Here is a 21,638-nt window from a genome sequence, read left to right as displayed (position 1 = left end):
CCCAATTCGGAGTTGTCCCGACTTTGCTCAACTGCAGCATGAGGCGGAAATTTGCACACATGTTGTCTCTGATCTCCATCATTTGGCACCACCTTGGGACAAGATATATAAGGTGCACCTGAGCAGCTCTTATCTCCCTCGGTTTTGACCGGCGCAGTCTCCACGTATGATTGGGTCATATTTTTACTTGGACCTCGGTTTCGACCAGAGCAGTCTCCATGTAGAGTTAGGTCATATTTTTCCCTGGAATAATCTTAGTATGTAATCTCTTCACCAGTTTCTTTGCAAACCTGTGTGTAGAGGTCTGGGTCAAACCAACATTATCGAGTTTGTATATCGTGATGATATGAGGTGACATTATGATGACCTCAACAATGGTTTTCGTGAAGGCTGCCTTGTGATCCCTTTCTTTGTCAAATAATTTCTGAAGTCATGGGAATACTATTCTCATACTGAATGTAATATAGTCAAGCCAGCTTTTGCCATTATGCTCTATGTGAGGTTTCTGTCCTTGCCGAACTGGCCTTAGGACACCTGCATTATTCTTTGACAAATGTACTGCCATAATTGGGCCAGAGTTCCAGTTTATATTTCTTGACGCATATTTTTCTTAGTGAACTGAAGGAAATATTAAGTTAACAGAACATATAATATTGGATGACTAATTAAAGAACTGTGATAACATAGTATATAGATTTTCTACTTTGTATAGAATATTTTATACCTTTTATGAGATGCGATGTAGATGGGAGGGTTTGTATTAGTTTTGAAAGGGGTGGGTATTATGGATAAAAGCATGGTTTATGAAAACACATAAATCATGACTAACACGAAACACACACCACACCTTTCAGACGACCCTCACAAACAAGTGTGCCTGATTCTTCATCACTTGCTGTTTCCAGAGGGATGCTAAGATTTCCTTTGAGAACTGAAGGGTAAGGGTGGGACTGTCCATTCTGTAGGAGATGATAACACCAAACCTCCTCCGGCTTCTCGCTCAAGTACCTGTGAGGAGGGATCCTGGGAAAGGAGGGTGGGAAGAATTTCCTGTCTTTTGGGCTGTCTTCTTCCTCTTCTTCGATCTTAGCAACCATTTCTATTTATTTCCTTTCTTACTTCTCATTTGAGGACCTATCTGCTTTTTCTCTTTCCATTTTCATTTACTTCTATCACAGAAGTCCTTCCTGATTTCTGTGGTTCCCAATAACCTACATCTTATCTTCAATAAGAAGGCTGAAGAATCAAAGTACATGAACACACATCTACATACACACAAAGAGAGACAGATATGCAAACAATGAGGTAATAGATTAGAAAGAGGTGAGAACCACCATGTGTTGTAGGGAGAAAGATATGTGTACATCAGGAAATATGCACACTTCATTTTTTATTAAGACGGTTCTACATTGCCTATTTATATAAAAACTATCATGAGAACTATGATGATTCCATATCACATGTATGCTGAAAAAATATATATAAAAAATTAAAAAAATTAAAAAGAAACAGTGACAATTTCACATTGAGTGAGTATACATAAGGAGGCGGCATGAGTAATGAAAGAGAACACAAACAAGGTTGAAGTACTCATGATGTTTGTTTAAGAAAAGTCAGTGTAGCAAATACTCTGATAAATTGAGAAGTTGTAGGATAGTGGGACTTGAATAGTGTATGTAAACATATTACCTACTGAATAGTATATAGACATGGAATCTATTAAGTGTATAGAAGTTGAAAAGTAGAGGAGGACTCCGAGGATTAGATGAAGTATTAAGAAGTAAATGCAAGTGTAGAATAGATTTTTTTGTTTTTGCAAGAAAATATTTAATTATAGTATACATAGAAATGTATACTGGGGGTAATGAACCATGAGGCCTACTCAGAAAGAATAAGGGGGGGGGGGGGGGGGGTGTACACGGCATTTACTGAATATAAAGGGCAGGTGGACCTACATGATCTGTAGCCTAATGAACAGGAATGTTGTATAAAGGGGCGTACCTACCAGAATGAAAAGAGGAAGTGCACTCGTATGGTCAACCCACAGGCAAGGTATAGGTATTGATCCTAGGGGAAAAGGACAGTATCATGATAGAAGTCACACATTTTATACGGATTATTCTGGTAAGTTTGAACTCTATACACAATGAGCATTATTATGTGCTATGTAAGTTTATGAGTGTCCAAAGAAACATTTTCATGTTGCCCAGAGTTTCTCCAAACTACATAAAATATTAGAAGTAATACATTCTTAGGAAAGGTAGTATTAAATATGAAAATAGAAAATAGATTACTCAATTGTCACAAACACCTGTAGTTTACAACTGAAAATAAAAATGAAGTCTCACATTTCCTAAATACTAGTCAGACTTATTGAATCACTAATGAACACTCAGGTCTTGATGTCAAAGAATCGCTCAATGTATACTGTTAAAATGTGAATATCGGTGAGATTAATGTACATGATGGTTATGTATAAAATATCACATGTTTGATCTGAGGAGGGGGACATGTAGTGTTTTGAGAATTTCCACATAAATTGTAGAACCACTCAGCCTTCTACTATCTCGAACACACAACATTTTAAATATAAGTGTGAGAGAGCCTATCTACTGCGTGTTGCCTGTCTGTGTGTGCAGGTCTGAAGTGTGTAGTAAGAAGACTGCAGACTTGGTGGTAAAAACGGCACCGACAAAGTGCTTGCTGGTCGTGCCACATAAGTTTAATGAAAGAATACAGCACACTCAAGGAACTTCTATGTTATTCCACGCTGTTTTATAACTTTGACTATTGTAGTGAAAAAAAGAAGAACAGTTGAAATATTGTTGATTAATGCTCGGCTTGGGCTTGGAGAGGATAAGACATGTACTCAGATTAAGGATGAGAATGGACTTAGTTTTTTAAGCCAACTTTTTCTTATGTGTACATGAACTTTGTTTCTAACCTTTGGATATGTGAGGAGACCTACTTGACAGTGTTTGTTTATGTGGAGAATGAGATTTGTAAAAGTTTTATGTTTAAATATACATTGTTAAGTGAAGCAAAAGAAACTGTGTATGTCTGCTTATTTTTATAAGTAGAAAGATTCTTGAGAAATTCCTGTTCCTAGCAAACATACTTCGGAGATGAAGAGAAAAGGAGGATGCAGCAGCAAGCTAACCAGCAAGGAAAGTCGACTGACAATCTCAAGAAAGTCATATCATTGAAGAAGTGGTAGTTTACACACATACATCACCACTGTAAATCGTCCAAAGCATTAGAAGGTCAACCAAAGAGACTCCCTACACCATGCAAGTCTGTCCTCTTCTGGAGTACTGCTGTGTGGTATGGGCTCCACATCAGATACAATTGATAGGGGGCACTGAAAAAGTTCAAAGAAAGGCAGCTCATTTTTTGTTATAGTGAAATGAGGGAGAATGTGCTATAGATAGGATACATGAATTGGGATGGTTATCATTAAACAAAGCCACTTCTCATTGTGGCATGATCTTCTCTTAAAACTTCAATCACCAACTTCCTCATTCAAATGTGATATCCATCTGCAAAAAGAGTAATGATCATGTCAGTAAGATAAGAGAAGTCAGAGCTTGCACAGAAAGATTTAAGTATTCAAGTTGTTTGGGAGGGGAATGGTAGAGAAGTAGCTTGAAGGTAGTTTGATGAACCCTCTGTCAGATGCTTAATTGTGAATAGCAGAATAATCATACAGAACACAGAGTCACAGCAATCTGTTGTGAGATACCATGGCTCCATAATGTTTTATATGAGAATTTGTCTGAGGGTTGTATTTACTTCATGTAGCCCAAAAAAGAAATTTTGAATGAGTTATTTTTAATTCACATGACAATCAAGTTATTAAATAACACATTTGTCTGACATAATGTGTATGTCACTAAATACCACTTCACATGATCAGCTGACAAAAGAAATTACAATTGACAAATCACTTCACAAAATACTGTATTATAAAAGAACAGAATACAACAGATTGTAACTAAGAGGATTCCACTAAGAAGCATGTTACAAAACATCAACTGCATCTGCTGCTGGCTGCCGATGTCTCATGTAACCTCTCTCCTTTGCCATGTGTCATCTGCTTAGAGTCAAATAGGCAGCTAAGTAAGAGCATGATTGGCATTACGCACAGATGGTATGAGATATCATCTTAGTTCTTTCACACTTTTGTCCTTCATGCAGTGCCCATAAAGTATTAGTTTATTTTGAATTCTTGACTGAGATACATAAGAAGAGATATGAGTGCAGCTTACACATCACATTTATCAAAGATGTTTGATGCCAACTTCTGTATGTTGGTTTATCAACAAAATGATATTTGAATCCTGCAAGAGGACAATGATCTGAAGCACTGTGTCAGCCTTTAGCAGTGATTGGAAAAAAGGGAAAGGTGTGAAGGTACTAGATTCATCCTCATAGTCACCTGACACTAATGGTATTGAAAATGTATGGTCTTATATGAAAAAGAAGTTGCAGGGGGAAAAGGTCTTCACTCTGAAACCGCTGTCAATGCAAATTTGAAGCATATGGAAGCCTATCCCATGTGCATACACGGAAAACTTGGTTTCAAGCATGCCACGGAGATGCCAAGCAATTATTGACACTGCAGGTGACTGGATGCATTACTAATTGTAATTGCATTTTTCTTTTGGCCATATATGATGTATGTATTATGGTTTAGTTTGTTGTCAAATACATTTTTCTGCTGATCAACCTGACCATGATATTACTTAACAGAACATATGGGTTATGGTGTTTGCTAACTGCTATGTCATGAAGAAGTTGGTCACAGTGTAGTATAAATTGCCAACTAATGTTACCGTAGTAGAGCATGACTACTGCATGCTCTGTTGTCTTGTTTTCAAAATATTTGTGTTATAGGCTGAGCTTGTACTTGATGAAGTTGAAGAGCATTCAAAATATGTCTAGTTACTTGCAACATGGATATTTGGGTTAAAATGTTCCTGAAAAACATTTAAATTACTCTTGTTGTGTATCTTCTTGAAATTTAATATTTGTTGTCATAAGTCATCAGATAATGTTTAATGGCATGTTTGTCTTGTTATTGGATTGTCTGTCAGCAGTGTGTTTGTTTATGTTGTCACAAAAAATACAATATTATTTCTTTTTTGCAGATAATAATAACTATTTCAAAATTGTTTTCAGTCCAAATTTGCACCATTGAATAAATTCTTGTTTTAATAATTAAATGTTTGTATTACTTGTATATACTATTGCTTCTTATGTGGTGTAAATATTGGATATACAAAATTCACACCATATATTTACAGTTTTTCAATTTAAATGTCAGTTAATCTATAAATTACTTCAGGTGTTTTTCAAAGTTTAATCTTTCTTTGTATTTTTCACTGAAAGTTATTATAAAGTCTGTAGTTTATTTTATTTTGTGTAGTTGCCTGACTTTGTCTACTGTATGAAAGCTCTCATATAGGTGGTGATGAATTCCCCTCTTAGTAATTTATATCCATGTTCCACATGGAAATAGTGAAGATTATTTAATCTTGGATGAATCAGTTGCAAATAAATTATTCTTCAAGAAATCCTGCAATGTGACTGAAGACCAGATGAAAGTAGTGTTTTATTCATTTTCTGATTGCTTCTTCTTCCTTAGTAGAATCATGTTTCACCCGAGGGTCACCATATGAGGGAGTTCATGCCAACCAAAATGTTGTAAATTTTTCAGCAAACATCTTCTTAGTTAATTTCTTCTTGTATTTTAATCTTCAACACAAAATTCTTCCAACACGATTCGTATCTTAACTCCAGAGTTGCCACATGAGTATGTTTGTGATGAAGTAAATGTAGCAAATTCTTCATTCTATTATATATTAAATTCCAGTATCAAAATTCTTCATAGTTATTTGCACCTTGTATCTTGAGTTTCAACATGATTCATATTTGCATCCAACTACAGGATCACTAAATGTGAGGTTCACTGGGTGCCAAAGCCATAAAATATTTTTGGAGTTACTTTAATTTTTATATATCAACCACTAATATTCTTTTTTGTTCATTTTGTAAATAAATGCCATCTTCCTTGCTCCAATGTATTTTATTTGTTTCAGACACCTTTTGCCTTATACTTTAAGGCATCTTCAGTGGACTCTAGAATGATACAGTTTTGTTTTGATATGCAATATTTGTAGATTATAAAACAGTTCACATCTTTTTTTAAGTCCACAAATATCTCGTATCAAAACAAAACTGGATCATTATAGATTGCACTGAAGATGCCTTAAAGTAAAAAGTAAAATGCTTCTGGAACAAATAAAATACACTGCAGCCAAAAAAGGCAGTTTTTGTTTACAAAATGAATATTTCTGTGCCTGCTGCCACTCAGACAAACTTATTATACTTTTTGGGATTTGAAATATCTTTCAGCTGATTTCTGAAAAAGATTCCCCACTTGCAATCTGGGCCTGCAGCTGTATGGCATGCCACAGAAGTCACAACATGGCAGCACCAGTAGAGGCCTCCACTTTCGAATGTGTGAGCAGCCTCTCCACGGTTCACTCTACCGGCCAGCAAATGTCTTACAGAGTCGGGCCCAGCCAGCCCCACTCTCAGTCACATGTTCACTTTCAGCCAACATGCCTTGGACTAATAGAGCAGCCACTTCGTGGCAAGTTTTTCTGTACCAATATTCTTGAAGTAATAAAATATTGGGTTCATTACTATCTGTGTCTTCTTGTAGTCAGCACAATTATATGAACTTTTGCAAAGGGGTCTTTCAGTATGAATATGTCACTAAGACTGAATGAGTTGTAGATACTTTACAAGTATTTTTTTTATAATTCTATTGTTGGATATTCTTCGTTGGTGAATCTTCTTGCTGCCTGTTCTGAGGTGCCCCTTCAGCATCTGTACAGTGCTGGAAGCTCCATGATGTACTCGCTGTGATGTAAAGAAGTCTGCTGGTGAAATCCAAATGCCACATATTGCTCAAACAGATAACAATACAACATGAACAAATAACATACAGTATCATATTCAGAAAAAATATGGACCTGTGTGCTGTTTGAAACATTTCCCTTTAACCTACTATTAACAAACTATATGATTACTCATTTATACACAATGACAAAGGTACAGGAAACTTTGTATCTCTTACTCTTGAGGGAAATCCTCAGATGTAACAATTCAATGTTCTGAGCCCTAATGGCTGCCCCCCCCCCCCCTTTCTCCTTCCTTTTTTTTTTTTTTTTTTTTTTTAGCAGTACATCCCAACACTATATTATTTAAATAAAGTCCTCTTATTTTATACATGTTCGTATGCTCTTTGATGTCTGAGTACTACTGTTAGAGACAGCAAAACCAAATATTTATATAACTGTTCCTTAGCAACCAACATGCAATTCAAGCAGAAGAGTTATGAATAAAATTACATGTAAGCATACCTAAATATTCTCGTGGAAATTTTAAGGGAATGTGAGGTTTATGGAAACCAACAGCCAATAAAAATGGCTCCTCTCTTTTCTCACGCAGAAATTTTTTTGCTGCTTCAAGTGATTGTAAATCTGGCAATGATTTTCCTGGCTGCAGTTCAACAGAGACAGGGCAAATTAGATTCCTTCCCAGCTGCCCTGAAGTACCATGGCAAACGGGGCTATCTCGATACTGTTCTGTTGGTGGGTGGAAAGGTTCTTCAGACCAGCTATATGGCTGATCATCACTGTAGTTAGATGAAATACCTTTCAGGAAAACAAAACAATATTTCAATTAGACAATAACTTCAAATAAATGTAGTTTACAGGTTCACATAAAGGTTTCTGTTTGTTGCTGTGTTTGAAGAAGCTTTTGCAAAATAATAACTTTCATCAGATAGCTGACAACAAAAATACGTGGTACCATCACATAACAATATGTATCAACAAGAAATTGTTTAAATACTGCAAAGTCATACATTAAAAATACATTTGTGGCTTTCTGCTCTCAAGTTTTTGTCCAGTGCAGAAGTGACAAAGACTCAGCATTAATTCAAACCATAAACTTGATTTTTGTTCAATTCTGAAATGATATTTGTATTCACAAAGTTCAAGCGGCGTTGATCTATTCCATTGGTATCAGTTCTTGCAAATTTTACACAGCTTGTTTCTTAATTAACTGCCATTCCTAGCATATTATTGATTTATTAATTACTTAATTAAGTAATTCATTCATATATCACATTGTATACCCACCTAATTAAAGATAAATGTTGAGGTATTTGGAACAAATTGAGGTATAGATTAACAGAGAGTGTTAGTTGCCAGAAGCTACTTCTGTAGTCTTGAATAACATTCAACTATCACATATTTAACATCCTATATTTGTGCTTCAAATGGTTATAAATTACTACAATGCAGTTAATAGAAAATATCTTACTTTGAAAATGTATGTGACTTTCTTTGTAGGATTAACAGATGTTGTTTACACAGCTTGTTTCTTAATTAACTGCCATTCCTAGCATATTATTGATTTATTAATTACTTAATTAAGTAATTAATTGGCCTGTGGATGCAACACGCTCATCCCCAACTTCTTTACGTTCAACAATTCACACAATTCCTTCATTAAATCCGACATGAAGTTGGTCCCTTGGTCCTAGGTCATAACCTATGACTTCTACTTTTGCCACCTTCCTCCTTAGTGCATCTGCATTACCGTGCTTCTTCCCAGGCTTGTGCACCATCTCGTAGTCAAATTCACTAAGCCTCACAGCCCATCTAGCGAGTCTAGTAGATGGATCCTTCAACCCCAACAACCACTTCAATGTAACATGATCTGTAACTACCCAAAATCTTCTCCCATATAAATAACATTTAAAATATGTGATTCCATAGATTACTCTAAGCATCTCTCTCCATCTCCCTCTCAGTTGTTGAGTAATTCCTCTCTGCTGCATTCAACTACCTAGATGCATAGGCTACAGGATGTTCTTTCCCATCAATTTCCTGACTAAGAACACAACCTAATGATTTATTTGATGCATCACATGCTAGTATAAACTCCTTTTCAAAATCTTGAAACACAAGAACCGGACTTGATGTTAAAACTTCTTTCAGTTGTCAAATGCTTTCCGACACTCTTCTGTCCACTCAAATTTCACACCCTTCCGTAACATGTGTGTCAACAGCTGTGCTAAATCTACAAAACCCTTCATGAACTTTCGATAGAAATTGCAGATTCTGATGAATGACTGCATTTCCTTAACTGTTGTTGGCTCCCGAAAATCCCTTACAGCCTGTACCAACCTCGTATCTGTTCGCACTCCATCCTTACCGAAAATATGACCGAAATATTTTACTTCTTCTAATGCAAAATGACACTTCTCCAGTCTCAAAGTCAAACAAGCTGCTCTTAACCTCATAAAGACTTTCCTTAACCACTGTCTATGTTGTACTACTTGAAAACACTATAATGTCATCCAAATAGACTAGACACTGCCATGGTTTCAAACCTCTCAAGACACTGTCTAGCAGCTTCTGAAATGTTGCTGGAGTGTTTTTCAAGCCAAATGGCATTCTAATGTAGTGGTGTGGCCTCCAGAAGTAGAGAAAGCAGTTTTTGGACAATCCCCTGGAGCCACCTCTAACTGATGATAACCACTTGTCAAATCCATCATAAAAAAGTACTGGCACTGTCCTAAGTGATCCAAAGTCTCCGATATGTTCGGAATAGGGTATGCGTCCATTACTGACTTATTATTGAGGTATCGGTAGTCACAACAGAACCTGTATTTCTTAGTTCCATCCATAGATTTTTTAGGCGCAACGACAATGCCCGCTCCCCAGCAACTATTACTGTGCTCTATAATACAATCAGCAAGCTGCTGATCAATGAAATCCTCCACAACTGGCTGAAAATACCTCGGTATTCTCTATGGTTTATGGTAAACAGGTGCTTTATTCCCTGTTGGTATCCTATGTTGAACTAATGGAGTTGCTCATAACGGCCCTTGTGGAAAAAACAAATCCTTAAATTCCCACAATAATTCTTCCATATGCTCTCTTTCTCCTCCTTTCAAATGCTCAATTTTGTCATTCAATGCAGTTCTATCAGCAGTTAGTGGTTGATAGCTTCGCCTACCACTTGAACAGCATCTGGCACATCCATATTTGCTACTAAAACTCCCTTCCTCAAATTCATGTCTACAGCACTAAAATTATCCACGTTCATGGGAACTACTCACCTGTCATTCCCCTCCTGTATGCGTACAACACTATGTTCCACAAAACAACCCAATAGACCCAAAACTTCATTACCCTCCAATGGTTCAATAACACATACTGTACCCACAGGTGGATTTGACTCCACACTTACCCAAAGCGACTTCCTGGTGCCACTAGACACACACTCATGCAAATTAAGCCTTAATGCTAATGTACGCAGTTCAGTTGGTTTTGTTTATTACGTTGAATGCCCCTTGTGACAGCTCTGCATTGACAACAGTTTCCCCTAGCTGAAATAACATTCCACCAAGTTCGTTGTCCAAAGTCAATTTTGGCATGATGTTGATGCAAGAAATCTACTCCTAGGATCATGTTGTAGCCCTTACCTACCCATGGTACTACCTCCATGCATACATTAAATCAGACTTTCTCTATTCGAAAGTCAACTGTCACAGACCCCAAAGGCATGACCTCCATATCCTCCACTCCACGCAACCTAGAACATGGTGGGTCTAGCTTCCTTCGTCCCATTATAGTCCTAGTAGCCACTGAAATTTGGCCCGTGTGTCCAACAAAATCCACTGAACATTCCACCTCTGCATGTGTATTCGTAGCACTGAAATTAAACGGGAGCTCCCTTAGGTGGGTCTTGGGCCCCCTCTGCCATTTAACGCTTGTCCACCTCTCCCATCTCCACTTCTCCATCCTCCCTGCTGCCAATTTCCACTCCTTCTTTATTCCTCAGTGACTGGGTACACTGCCTTTGCACATGTCCCATACAACCACACTTAAAAGATTTCACACCCGCTGTAAACACTGTTTGCCTCTCGCGCACCCCTGTTGCCACGTCCATTTTCTCACATTGAATTGCCAACTCAATGGCCAAATACAAATCTTTCGGAGTTCCTTCACACACTTTCCATGACATATGCACTGGTAGCCATCTCAAAAATACATCAAGTGCTCTTTGCTCAGCCTCCTGCTTGTGTCTGTATATGTGCGGATGGATATGTGTGTGTGTGTGTGTGCGCGAGTGTATACCTGTCCCTTTTTCCCCCTAAGGTAAGTCTTTCCGCTCACGGAATTGGAATGACTCTTTACCCTCTCCCTTAAAACCCACATCCTTTCGTCTTTCCCTCTCCTTTCCTTCCCTCTTTCGTGATGAAGCAACCGTGGGTTGCGAAAGCTTGATGTGTGTGTGTGTGTGTGTGTGTGTGTGTGTGTGTGTGTGTGTGAGTGATTTTGTTTTTAATTGTGTCTATCTACCAGCGCTTTCCTGTTTGGTAAGTCACAGCATCTTTTTTTAATATATTTTTCCCATGTGCAATGTTTCTTTCTATTATATTCATATATTAAAGTTAAATTTATAAAAAAATAAGTCAAATAATTTGTTTACAACTAATATCAATGTTATTACAATTTGTTTCTCTTACAATGCTTAATTGTACAATAAGTAATATCATAACGGCTATTGTAAAAGAAAGTAATGTTAGGTCGATATTTATGTTCATGCCATATTTGGTATAAGTGCAGTTAGCAGTTCAAACTAGCAGCTCACAGTATACCATTGTGTGTTAAATTCATCTGAAAGGAAGTTGTAAAGTAATTGTTGTGAAGACAAGATGTACTGTCATTTAGAAGACTATTTTGAAGGCAAAATTACAGAAAAGAGAATTCAAAAGAAAACTAACTGTGCACTCAGCCTTATGAGGCCAATTGAGGAGCTACTCAACTGTTTGGCAGGAGTTCCAAGGTCAATAAACCTGACAATGACCAAGAGAGTAGTGCGTTGACGAGATGCCCTTCTATACTGCATCTGATGATGCCACTAGCAGAGGATGACATGGCAGTCAGTCAGGCCAAACTGGCCTGTTAGGGCTGAAAGGAGAACTTTATTTACTTCTTAGTCTGTTATCTGCTACTATTTACTTATGATTCTGTTGTACACTACCATCTCGGAAAAAAATAGAAGTTGAGAAAGGAGGGATATCAGTCTATACTTCTATACTTAGAGATCAGCTGCTTATCTCCACTTCTGTATATTGGTTTTGTTACTGGATACTTAAGTCTTCCAGGAAATACATCATGACATCAACTAGTTACAATGGTGGCACTACCAAGTCAGCACAAGGTTTCAGTATTTTGTATGATACAACACCATAGCCAGAAGAGTTATTACTCTTTAGTGGCATAAAGATTTTTCTGATCTCTCTAAACAGGTGAGTTCAAAACTGATGACTGGTGGTGGAAGATGCATTGCCTGTCTAAGAAAGTATATTGGACATGCATGTGAGGCTTTGTTTTTTGTCCCCATGTTTTCAGCTACTGCTGGGAAGAATTCATTACATGTGGTAGCTACTGATTTGAATTTCATATCTTCTCTCTTGCTCACTGCTATCATCTGGGATGTTCAGTACCACTTGCGTTACTGAGTTTATTTGTTTCATGTCTCATAATCCTACAAGCTGTCCTTGCTTTGTTCAAAGAATTTTGAACTCTTTGTGCACAGTACATGATTTTTGCTATTTTATTGACATGCTGAGAAATTTTGCCATATTGCTTTAGTACACTCTTAAGTATTGGTTAGAGGTAGTCCTTTGCATTAAAAAAAAAGCTCTCTCTTCCTAGTATAAGGCATTTTGGTGTCAGGTATTAAAACCCTTTTTCTCACCTTCTGCTGTACATTTATCTGACCTGCTGTAAGAGTAATTGGATTCATAATGTTACAAGAATAATTCAATTTCTCACATACTGCATGGCCTTGGTAAGCTTATTTCCATTTGTCTTCTTGTAAATTCTCTGTGAAGAGTTCAATTGAGTCAGCATTCACAATACTGTGAAATTTTACTTTTTTTTTTAAATTAAACTTGATTGAAGGGGATGCAGTATCACCACCATTTGACTATAATGGTCAGATAAATCATTTATCATGTGGCTCACATCTATTTTTTTTAAAGAAGCTGGATTAAAAAATAATCAGTTACTGTTGCACTATGTACTCCTGTTCCTGTTAGAAATATTACTCTGGGGCTCAATCCACAGCTGGCCTAGGTGTTCAAAACCACAACTATCTGAGATGAAAACTACACTGAAGTCTCCACATTTAATCAGTTACTTCTGCTAAGTTTTATTAGTACTCCTCTATTTGTTTAATGATGTTTAAAACATCTCCTGCTGGGAACCTATAGGGGGAAGGACTGTTTCTCAGCCTGTTACTAAAGTATGGCACACAAATAGCTGTTCAATCCAGTATTCATTGAGGTATAAGGCCTAAGGACTTTGGAGTAAACAGCCATTCTCTTTTTCCCCATCTTACATCTACTAGGTGCCTCTACTCAATTTCTGTAACTTCCACATTACTATTTTGTAATGCAAAACACTTTTGTAGAAATACCTTTAGACTTTTCAGTATCTCGCCTCTGAAATGAGAGCACTGTTTTTCTTATTGAAAAAGCTTTATATGTTTTAATGGCAAAGTGCAAAATATATTATGATAATTAACTTTTGTACTGTCCAAGCTTCCACTTTTTTTTCTTCAGTTATTATTCCAACTGTGTCCACAGTTATTTGGCTGCTCCATCTTTTAGTACCATTTACCTGGAAAAAGACCTACACAAAATTTTGAAATCAAAGGGAATGGACAGTCTTCGGCTGATACTAAATGCTTTTGGAAATTAATTGTGCAAGTTACCTCTTACCAGACGTGTTGCCGTGTATATTGAGCTCTGGGCAGCAGGGGCGAGAGGGGTGCGGCAAGGGGGTGGTGGTGGGGGGAGTGGTGGTGGGGGGGGGGGGGGCAAAAGGTGTCGGAGAGGGGCAGGGGTTGTAAAGGGGATGACTCATGAATATCTGTATTTAAATGTCCAGTGGAACACTTCATCCAGAACTTGTCACGTCACTCAGAGAGTGGCACAATCTTAATATTTGTGTGAGCTGAATTCTCAGCAATGTGCCTAACATCATCCCCAATGGCACAGTTGAGGTTATGGTCCAAACTGTTCTCAGCACCCCCAGTAACCACTACATGATTTTCTTTACCAAGGTATTTCCCCTGAGAGCTTAAGTCACAGCAGGGACTTCTGTATTGGTTCATACACACCCCTTTCATGACTACTTCCTAGCAGAAGCACCTTCTTGGTCTTTATATGGCATTTAAGAATTCTACCTGAAGAAAAAGACTAAAAATGACTTCTGTGTGTCTATGCCATATAACTTTCAACATGAAACTATATTTTGCTCGCAGTGAAATTACAAAAATGACTAACATTATAAGTCTAATGCACTGCTTTTCGTTACCTTTTAACAACAGTTCTATCTGAAGCAAGGAGAATGATTTCCTATACATACAGCCCAGTTCCAGTTTGTGGAAGAAGTCTTATTGGTTATTTATAGTGGTGAACAACACAACTTATTAACTCGTGCATGATGTTTTATTAGTAATCTCTGTCTTGAATAAAACCTGAGACCTTAAAGGTGGACTTTAAGCTCTCAGGTTTTCAAATCTTATCCAATGCAGTCCCCAACAGTCAGTCTTTGCTTTTCATCTCGTATGGTAAGTCTCCCCTGACCTGCAGTTCTGAGTGACTTTCCCAAAATCTACCCTTTTTCCTAGACATCTCCAGTCCTTTTCCTTCATCCCTCTTCCTTCCCCCTGAAGAAGAAGCCACTGGCTCCAAAAGCTTGTCAATCACAACAATCTTTTATGTATGTGTTCTGTCACCTCTTGGTGAGAAGATTTTTTTATCTATCCAATTAAATAATGGTTATTTATAGTGACTGATTACTTATCCTCTTTCACTATTTTTATATTCTCTGATTATGCTAAACTTCTGGATAGTAGCTTACAAATTCATATTATTGTACTCGTGTTAATAATTTGAAGCTACAAAATTGTTTGACAGCCAAATGAGTACTTTCAGCTTACAACTAGCACAAACCGCCTAGTCATTAAATAACTCTATGTAGACAAAACATGACAGCTATCTACAGTTTGGTGTTGTTTTTTCCTTCTTTTTTTCACTTTTATAACTGTTATAATTTTTACGCAATACAATCAGAAATATCATAAGTCTCATTTAAATCTGGCACTGCATATTCTCCAGTCATTTAGTAACAGAAAGTCCTGGTAGAATGTAAATAATTTAGGAGCACACAGGAGGGACCCACACCCCACCCCACAGCCACACACACAGTAAATATATAATCAACACTGACATTTTTATATTTCTCATTCATTCAAAATAAAATTCCTTTAACTCAGTCAACCATTTTAAGCATATTTTCCATTATGTTTCATTACATACCATTTGTATCATCAAGAAACAATCAAATGTCTTTCCTGAAACAAATTAATTTCTCTTTTCTTTTTTCAGTGCTCCTCCCAACCCCTTGCTACATGGGTCGCAGCCTTGTGGAAGAGCCAGGTACAAGAACTGTCGAATGCACCCACCCTGCATATCCCAAACCAGTCTAGCTACAAGCATCAGAGGCAAGGCCACCTATGAAAGCAGTCATATATATATAAGCTGCAGTTTCAAATGAATGCCCACCACCAGACTGTGACCAAGAGCCGAATTGACCACCCAGTGGAGCAACATACTACTCAGCACAAAATGCTTGATTTACATGGCTACTTCACAGTCATGCCTTCTGGATCACCACCCCCCTGCTCCCAACACCAGTTTCTCTGAATTTCATACATAGGAGCTGTCCCTGTGATACATCCTTCATTCCCATAATCTTCCTGGTCTCAGTCTCTACTAGCCGCTGCCCCATAACTCTTAATTTCACTCATCCTGCAGCTACATCATCTTCCCTATTCTTTACATTCCTCTGTTCTGTGACCCTTTCCAATACACACCTCTATGTCATAATCTCTGTGTACTTCACGAACTCACTGTTATCAGTGACTGTGCTATGTTCATTTCCTGTGCACCTACTGCAGCCACCCTTCCCCTTCAGCCTCCTTCTGTTTCCCACTCCCTCCCTCCCAGTTCATCCAGCACAACCCCTCACTCTAGTCAAGTTGCAAAACTGCAGCCCTGATACCGTTTGTTCAGCTGGTGCAATGTAGCTGTCTTGGTGAGTGTATGTGTATGCATATCTATGTGTGTGTATGTGAACTCTAGCTCAAAAAAGGATTCATCAGAAAGCTAGGAAGTTTGTGGTCTTATTGCTGTTTCTCTCATTGACTCAATGCATCTACTATGTGCAAGCAGCCACCTTGTTTAAGGAATATTTTATTGAAAACTACGGGCTGAAAAACTTTCCTTCTCCCCAGTCAAGTGTTGCTATCTAGCCAAGAGACTGCTCCCATGGCTAACAATCTGTAGCCAGACCATGCTGCAGGCCAAGCATGGTTCTCACGGTTGAGGACTCCTGATGAGAGATGCCATGCAAATGCTTTCAGGCAATAGGAAGTGTGAGTAAATGAAATGTGGGTTCCTGGTAGACAGGAGCAGTGTGGTGGGTCCAGAACAGATGCTTTCTCTGTGACTGTCTCCTGACCTAACAACACACAATCTCCCTGCATTCTCCACATCCACTTAGCTGTAATGGCCATTGCACTTTCCCTATGTGCACTCTGTGTAACATGAAGGAGAACTAAATTTGAATCCTGTTTAACAGAATTATCTGTTCACAAAACAAATATCCCCTCTGGGTGCCTCTTCCTTTGCCTTCATTGTCGCTTCCTATTTATGTGGTGTCAGTTCATTGGGGTATGAGAAAGATACCGCCTCCTATGAGTGGCTTGTCAACACCCATACACACCAAGCTGGAGTGCTGCCACACTGGGTTGCTGCTGTCTTCATTCTACATAGAGTTCCAGTTGGCTGCGGGCCCTACCACCATTGCTGCCTAGCAGGTCCTTTTCAGCTGACCTCCTACAGTTGCCACCACATAGTCCATTGCTGGGCCACCTCCTGCTACTGCCCTTAGGGTCCAAGTCTACATCTACATAAATAGTCTGCATGGTGGAGGGCACCCTGAACCAGTACTTGTCATTTCCTTTCCTGTTCCACTCAACTAGAGAGAAAGAAAAATGACTGTTTATATGCACCTATATGAGCTCTAATTTCTTGTAACTTATCTTTGTTTTCCTTGTGCACAATCTATGTAGGTGGCAGTAGAATTGTTTGGGAGACAACTTCAAATGAGGATTTTCTAAATTTTCTCAATATTGTTCCTCAAAAATAATGTCACCTTCCCTCCAAGAATTCCTGTTTGTGTTCCCCAAGCACCTCTGTTAACACTTGTTTTAACCTACCAGTGATGAATCTAGCAGACTGCCTCTGAACTGCTTTGACATCTTTCTTCAATCTGACCTGGCAAAAATCCCAAACACTTGAGCAGTACTCAAGAATAGGGTGTACCAGCATCCTATATGCAGTTTCCTTTACAGGTGAACTACTCTTCCCCAAAATTCTCACAGTAAACTGAAGTTGACCATATGCCTTCCCTGCCACAGTTCTCACATGCTCGTTTCATCTCAAATTGCTGTGCAATGTTATGCCCAGATATTTAAAAGACTTGACTATGTCAAGGAGGACACTAGTAATACTGTATCCAAACATTACATGTCTCATCTTCTAATTCATCCACATCAACTTACATTTTTTCCACATGAGGGCAAGCTGCCATTCATCACACTAACTGGAAATTTTGTCTAAGTTGTCTTGTATCTCCCTACAACCACTCAACTTTGATATCTTACCATACACGATGGCATCATCCGCAGACAACAGCAGATTGCTGCTCAACCTGTATGCCAAATCATTTACGTGTATAGAGAAAAACAGTGGTCCTATCACACTTCTCTGGGGCACTCCTGATGATACCCTTGTATCTGATGAACACTTTCTGTTGAGGACAATGTACTGGGTTCTATTATTTAAGAAGTCTTTGAGCCACTGACATATCTGTGAACTTATTCCATACGCTTGTACCTTCGTTAACAGCCAGCTATGAGCACTGTGTCAAATGCTTTCCAGAAATGTAGAAATATGAAATCTGCCTGTTGTCCTCCATCCGTAGTTCTCAGTATATTATGTGAGAAAAGGGCAAGCTGACTTTTGCACAAGCAAACCTTTCTAAAATAAAACCATGCTCATTCATATACATAAGCTTCTCAGTTTAAAGAAAGTTTATTATATTTGAACTGAAAATATGTTCAAGAATTCTGCAGAAAACTGAAGTTAGGGAGACTGGTCTGTAATTTTGTGAGTCTGTTCTTTTACCCTTCTTATACAAGGGATGATCAAATATAAAAAGAATTTTTTTTGTATTTAAATTCATTTATTGAAAAACTCAAGGAAATTGTAATTTATTTTTCCACATAGTCTCCTGCTTTGAAATGTATTTGTCCCAGCATAAGGGCAGCTTTTTGATGCCCTCATCATAAAAAGAACTGGGTAGTGTCACCAGCCAGTTGTGCATGAAGTCTTCCACACTCTCGTCATCATCAAATCGTCGCCCTCCTAGAGCTTCTTTAAGTGGTCCGAATAAATGGAAATCACAGGGCAATAAGTCCGGGCTGTAAGGAGAATGATCAAGTGCAGTCCAGTGCATTTCCTGTAGCTTGGAGACAGACAGAGCTGCAGTATGGGGTTGGGCATTGTCGTGGAGGAGGATGACATGTCAAATCGATTAGTCTCTTCTTTTGTGATGATATGCAACTCTTGCTTTGTTCAACAGTTTGCAGTAGTGAGCAGCATTAATTGTGTATCGCTCATGCAAAAAATCAATCAGAAAAATGCTTCACTGATTGGAAAAAACAGTTGAAAGAACCTTGCCAGCTGACAGTCAAGTCTTGGCTTTCACTGGTGCTGCCTCCCCTTTCCTCTGCCACTCCTTACTGGCTTGTTTGGATTCTGGAGTGTAGTGGTGAACCCTTGTTTCATCACAGGTGATGACCTGACTCAAAAATGCATTACCTTCTTCTGCAAATCTTGCTGTAAGCCTCTGACAGACCTCCAAGCATCTCAGTTTCAGATTTTTGGTCAAAAGTTTAGGGACCTATCTGGAACACACTTTACAGAACTGTAGGTCATTTGTGATGATTGCTTGACAGCTCCTATAACTGATTCCAACTTTTTGTGCAATTTCTGATACTATCTCCTGTCGAATGTCGTCAATAATGTCTTTAACCACATGAATGTTTTTGTCTGTAACGCTGGTCCAAGAATGGCAATCGCGTTGCTGATTTTCCACACGTTCTTGTCCTTCCTTGAATTTTTTATGCCAGGCAAACACATGTGTCCTTGATAATGTTTTATCATCGAACTGTGCAGCCAATCTTTGGGAAATTTCCTCCACTTGCTCGGACATCATGAGCATTACTGACGAAACAGCGGGTCATATCTAACAGCATGCTCTCCTCACTTCTAACGGTCCTGCCTAAGCATAGCAGAAGTGCGGGGCCGGTCCTACCAACTGTTGATGTTCAGAAACAAAAATTCCGTTTATATTTGATCCCCCCTCGTATACAGGAGTCGCCTGTGCTTTTTTCCAGTCACTTGGAACTTTTTCCTGGGTGAGAGATTCATGATAAATGCAAGCTAGGTAAGGAACAAATGCCACAGAGTACTCGTTGTACAATCAAACTGGTATTCCATCCAGATTTGGTGATTTATTTACTTTCCAATCTTTCAGTTGTTTCTCTATGCCAGGAACAGTTATCACTATGTTCCCCATATGGAAGTCTGTCTGATGGTCAAATGACAGTATGTTTGTAAAATTCTCTTGTGCGAATGATTTCTTTAATGTGAAATTTAAAACTTCATCTTTCATTTTCTATCTTCAACTGCCATTCCAAACTGGTGAACAAATGACTGAATGGAAGCCTTAGACCCGCTTAGCAATTTTACACAAGACCAGAATTTCCTCGGGTTCTTTACCAGGTCTTTTGCTAAGGTGTGATGGTGGTATTTGTTGTATGCTTCACGCATAGCTCTTTTCACAGACTCCTGAATTTCTAATAACTTTCACTTGTCATCATTTGTGCTTTTCCTTTTGAACCAAGAGTGCAATAGCCTCTGCTTCCTCAGATCCTCCAAATTTTGTTATTAGTGTCAGCACTGGGGGAGCATCTTTGCCTCATCATCATGATTACCACACTGTCTCTCCGATGGTCATAGGTTCTTCACCCTGTTGCACCACATATAATGCATCACTAGCCCTGCCTCTTCGGTCTCCTGTTGTTGATCTGCCAATGGAAAACTATGAGAACATTGCAGCTGGGAAGGATAGGGAACTGCTCTGTTAACAGTGTTGTTTTCAGAGGACATGTTTTCTCTGCCTTATTATTATTATTATTATTATTATTAACCATTATGTTTTGGTTCCTTTGCTTGTACCAATGTCTCAGATGCACTTCCAGCAAGAGAGTGGGGTGAAGGTGAGTGTGATGACTCCATTAGGACCATGTGGGATAAACTGGATAACCTCACAGTTAAGAATATGGAGAGGGGGGAGAGATTTGAGCAGGTGTGGACACAGTCAACCTGTGTCAAAGTCAGATTTGAATGTTTAGGCTACCCTTGAGGGGCCTAAGGAAGTTCAAGCCAGTACAGCTGCCCCACAGCTTACTACTGTGAACAGCTGTCATGCAGTTACATTCATTCCTTCTTTTTTGAGGAAACTCAGAGAAAATGTATCTACCTTTTTTACAAAATGCCTGTATTGTTGGCAACATTTGTTCATGGCCAGACAGTTTCCTGTTGAAGTCAGTGCATCTGAGGAAGTTATCAGGTGATGCACATACCTAAGTAGAATCAGTAGATGCATTGAGAACACAGAGAGGTTTGAAATTCTGGCAAGGGGTCTAACAGAGAGGTATTCAGATAAAAAGGGTATAAGTTATTACATGATAAGCCATCCACCCTCAGATGAAGGTAAGGAGGAGATTTTGAGGTCTTTGCCAATAGGATCTGTATGATCTCATACGGTACTTACATCCTGGGAAGAAATGCGACATGTGATGAACTCTTGCTCAAAGTGGCAAAAGTGCAAGTATTTGGTATTACTTTTTCCTTACATGTGACAGTCTGTCTGACAATATTGTATGAAGAAACTAGGAGATTTGTTTCAACTCCAGTACATGATAATGACTCTTATAGTGTGTTTACAAATGATGCAAGTTGCAGATACAAAAAAAACATCCACCCAAACAGGCCACGAAGGCCTGCCAACACATGATCTGACATGAACCGGTGTAACCACTGTGGCAAGGCAATTGGCTACTTACTGTCTTAACTGCAGGGAAAATGGACATTTGGGTATTAACTGCCCTCAGTCAAAAGGTAGAGCAAACTGTGGCTATGATGGATTTCAGAATTACACAGGTAATGGGAGAATTAATCATAGAAATGAATGGGGGCAGGTGCAGCCAGCCCTCCCCGTAGCAACAACGAACTGTTAACCTCATCAACTTTTTTGAGGTGGTAAATGTGA

General features: G+C 38.6%; 1 protein-coding gene across 1 annotated transcript in view; it reads right to left on the bottom strand.

Moving 5' to 3' along the window:
* Positions 1-21,638, bottom strand: part of LOC126251560 (iduronate 2-sulfatase) — a 148,672-nt gene that overhangs the window by 113,572 nt on the left and 13,462 nt on the right. Inside the window, exon 3 of the mRNA XM_049952077.1 lies at positions 7,434-7,727. Within this exon, the coding sequence (XP_049808034.1) occupies positions 7,434-7,727 (294 nt within the window). The remainder of the gene's footprint in view (positions 1-7,433; positions 7,728-21,638) is intronic.

This window comes from Schistocerca nitens, chromosome 4, assembly GCF_023898315.1.
Source record: "Schistocerca nitens isolate TAMUIC-IGC-003100 chromosome 4, iqSchNite1.1, whole genome shotgun sequence".
Lineage (NCBI taxonomy): Eukaryota > Metazoa > Arthropoda > Insecta > Orthoptera > Acrididae > Schistocerca > Schistocerca nitens.
This window is presented reverse-complemented; position numbering and strand designations above follow the sequence as displayed.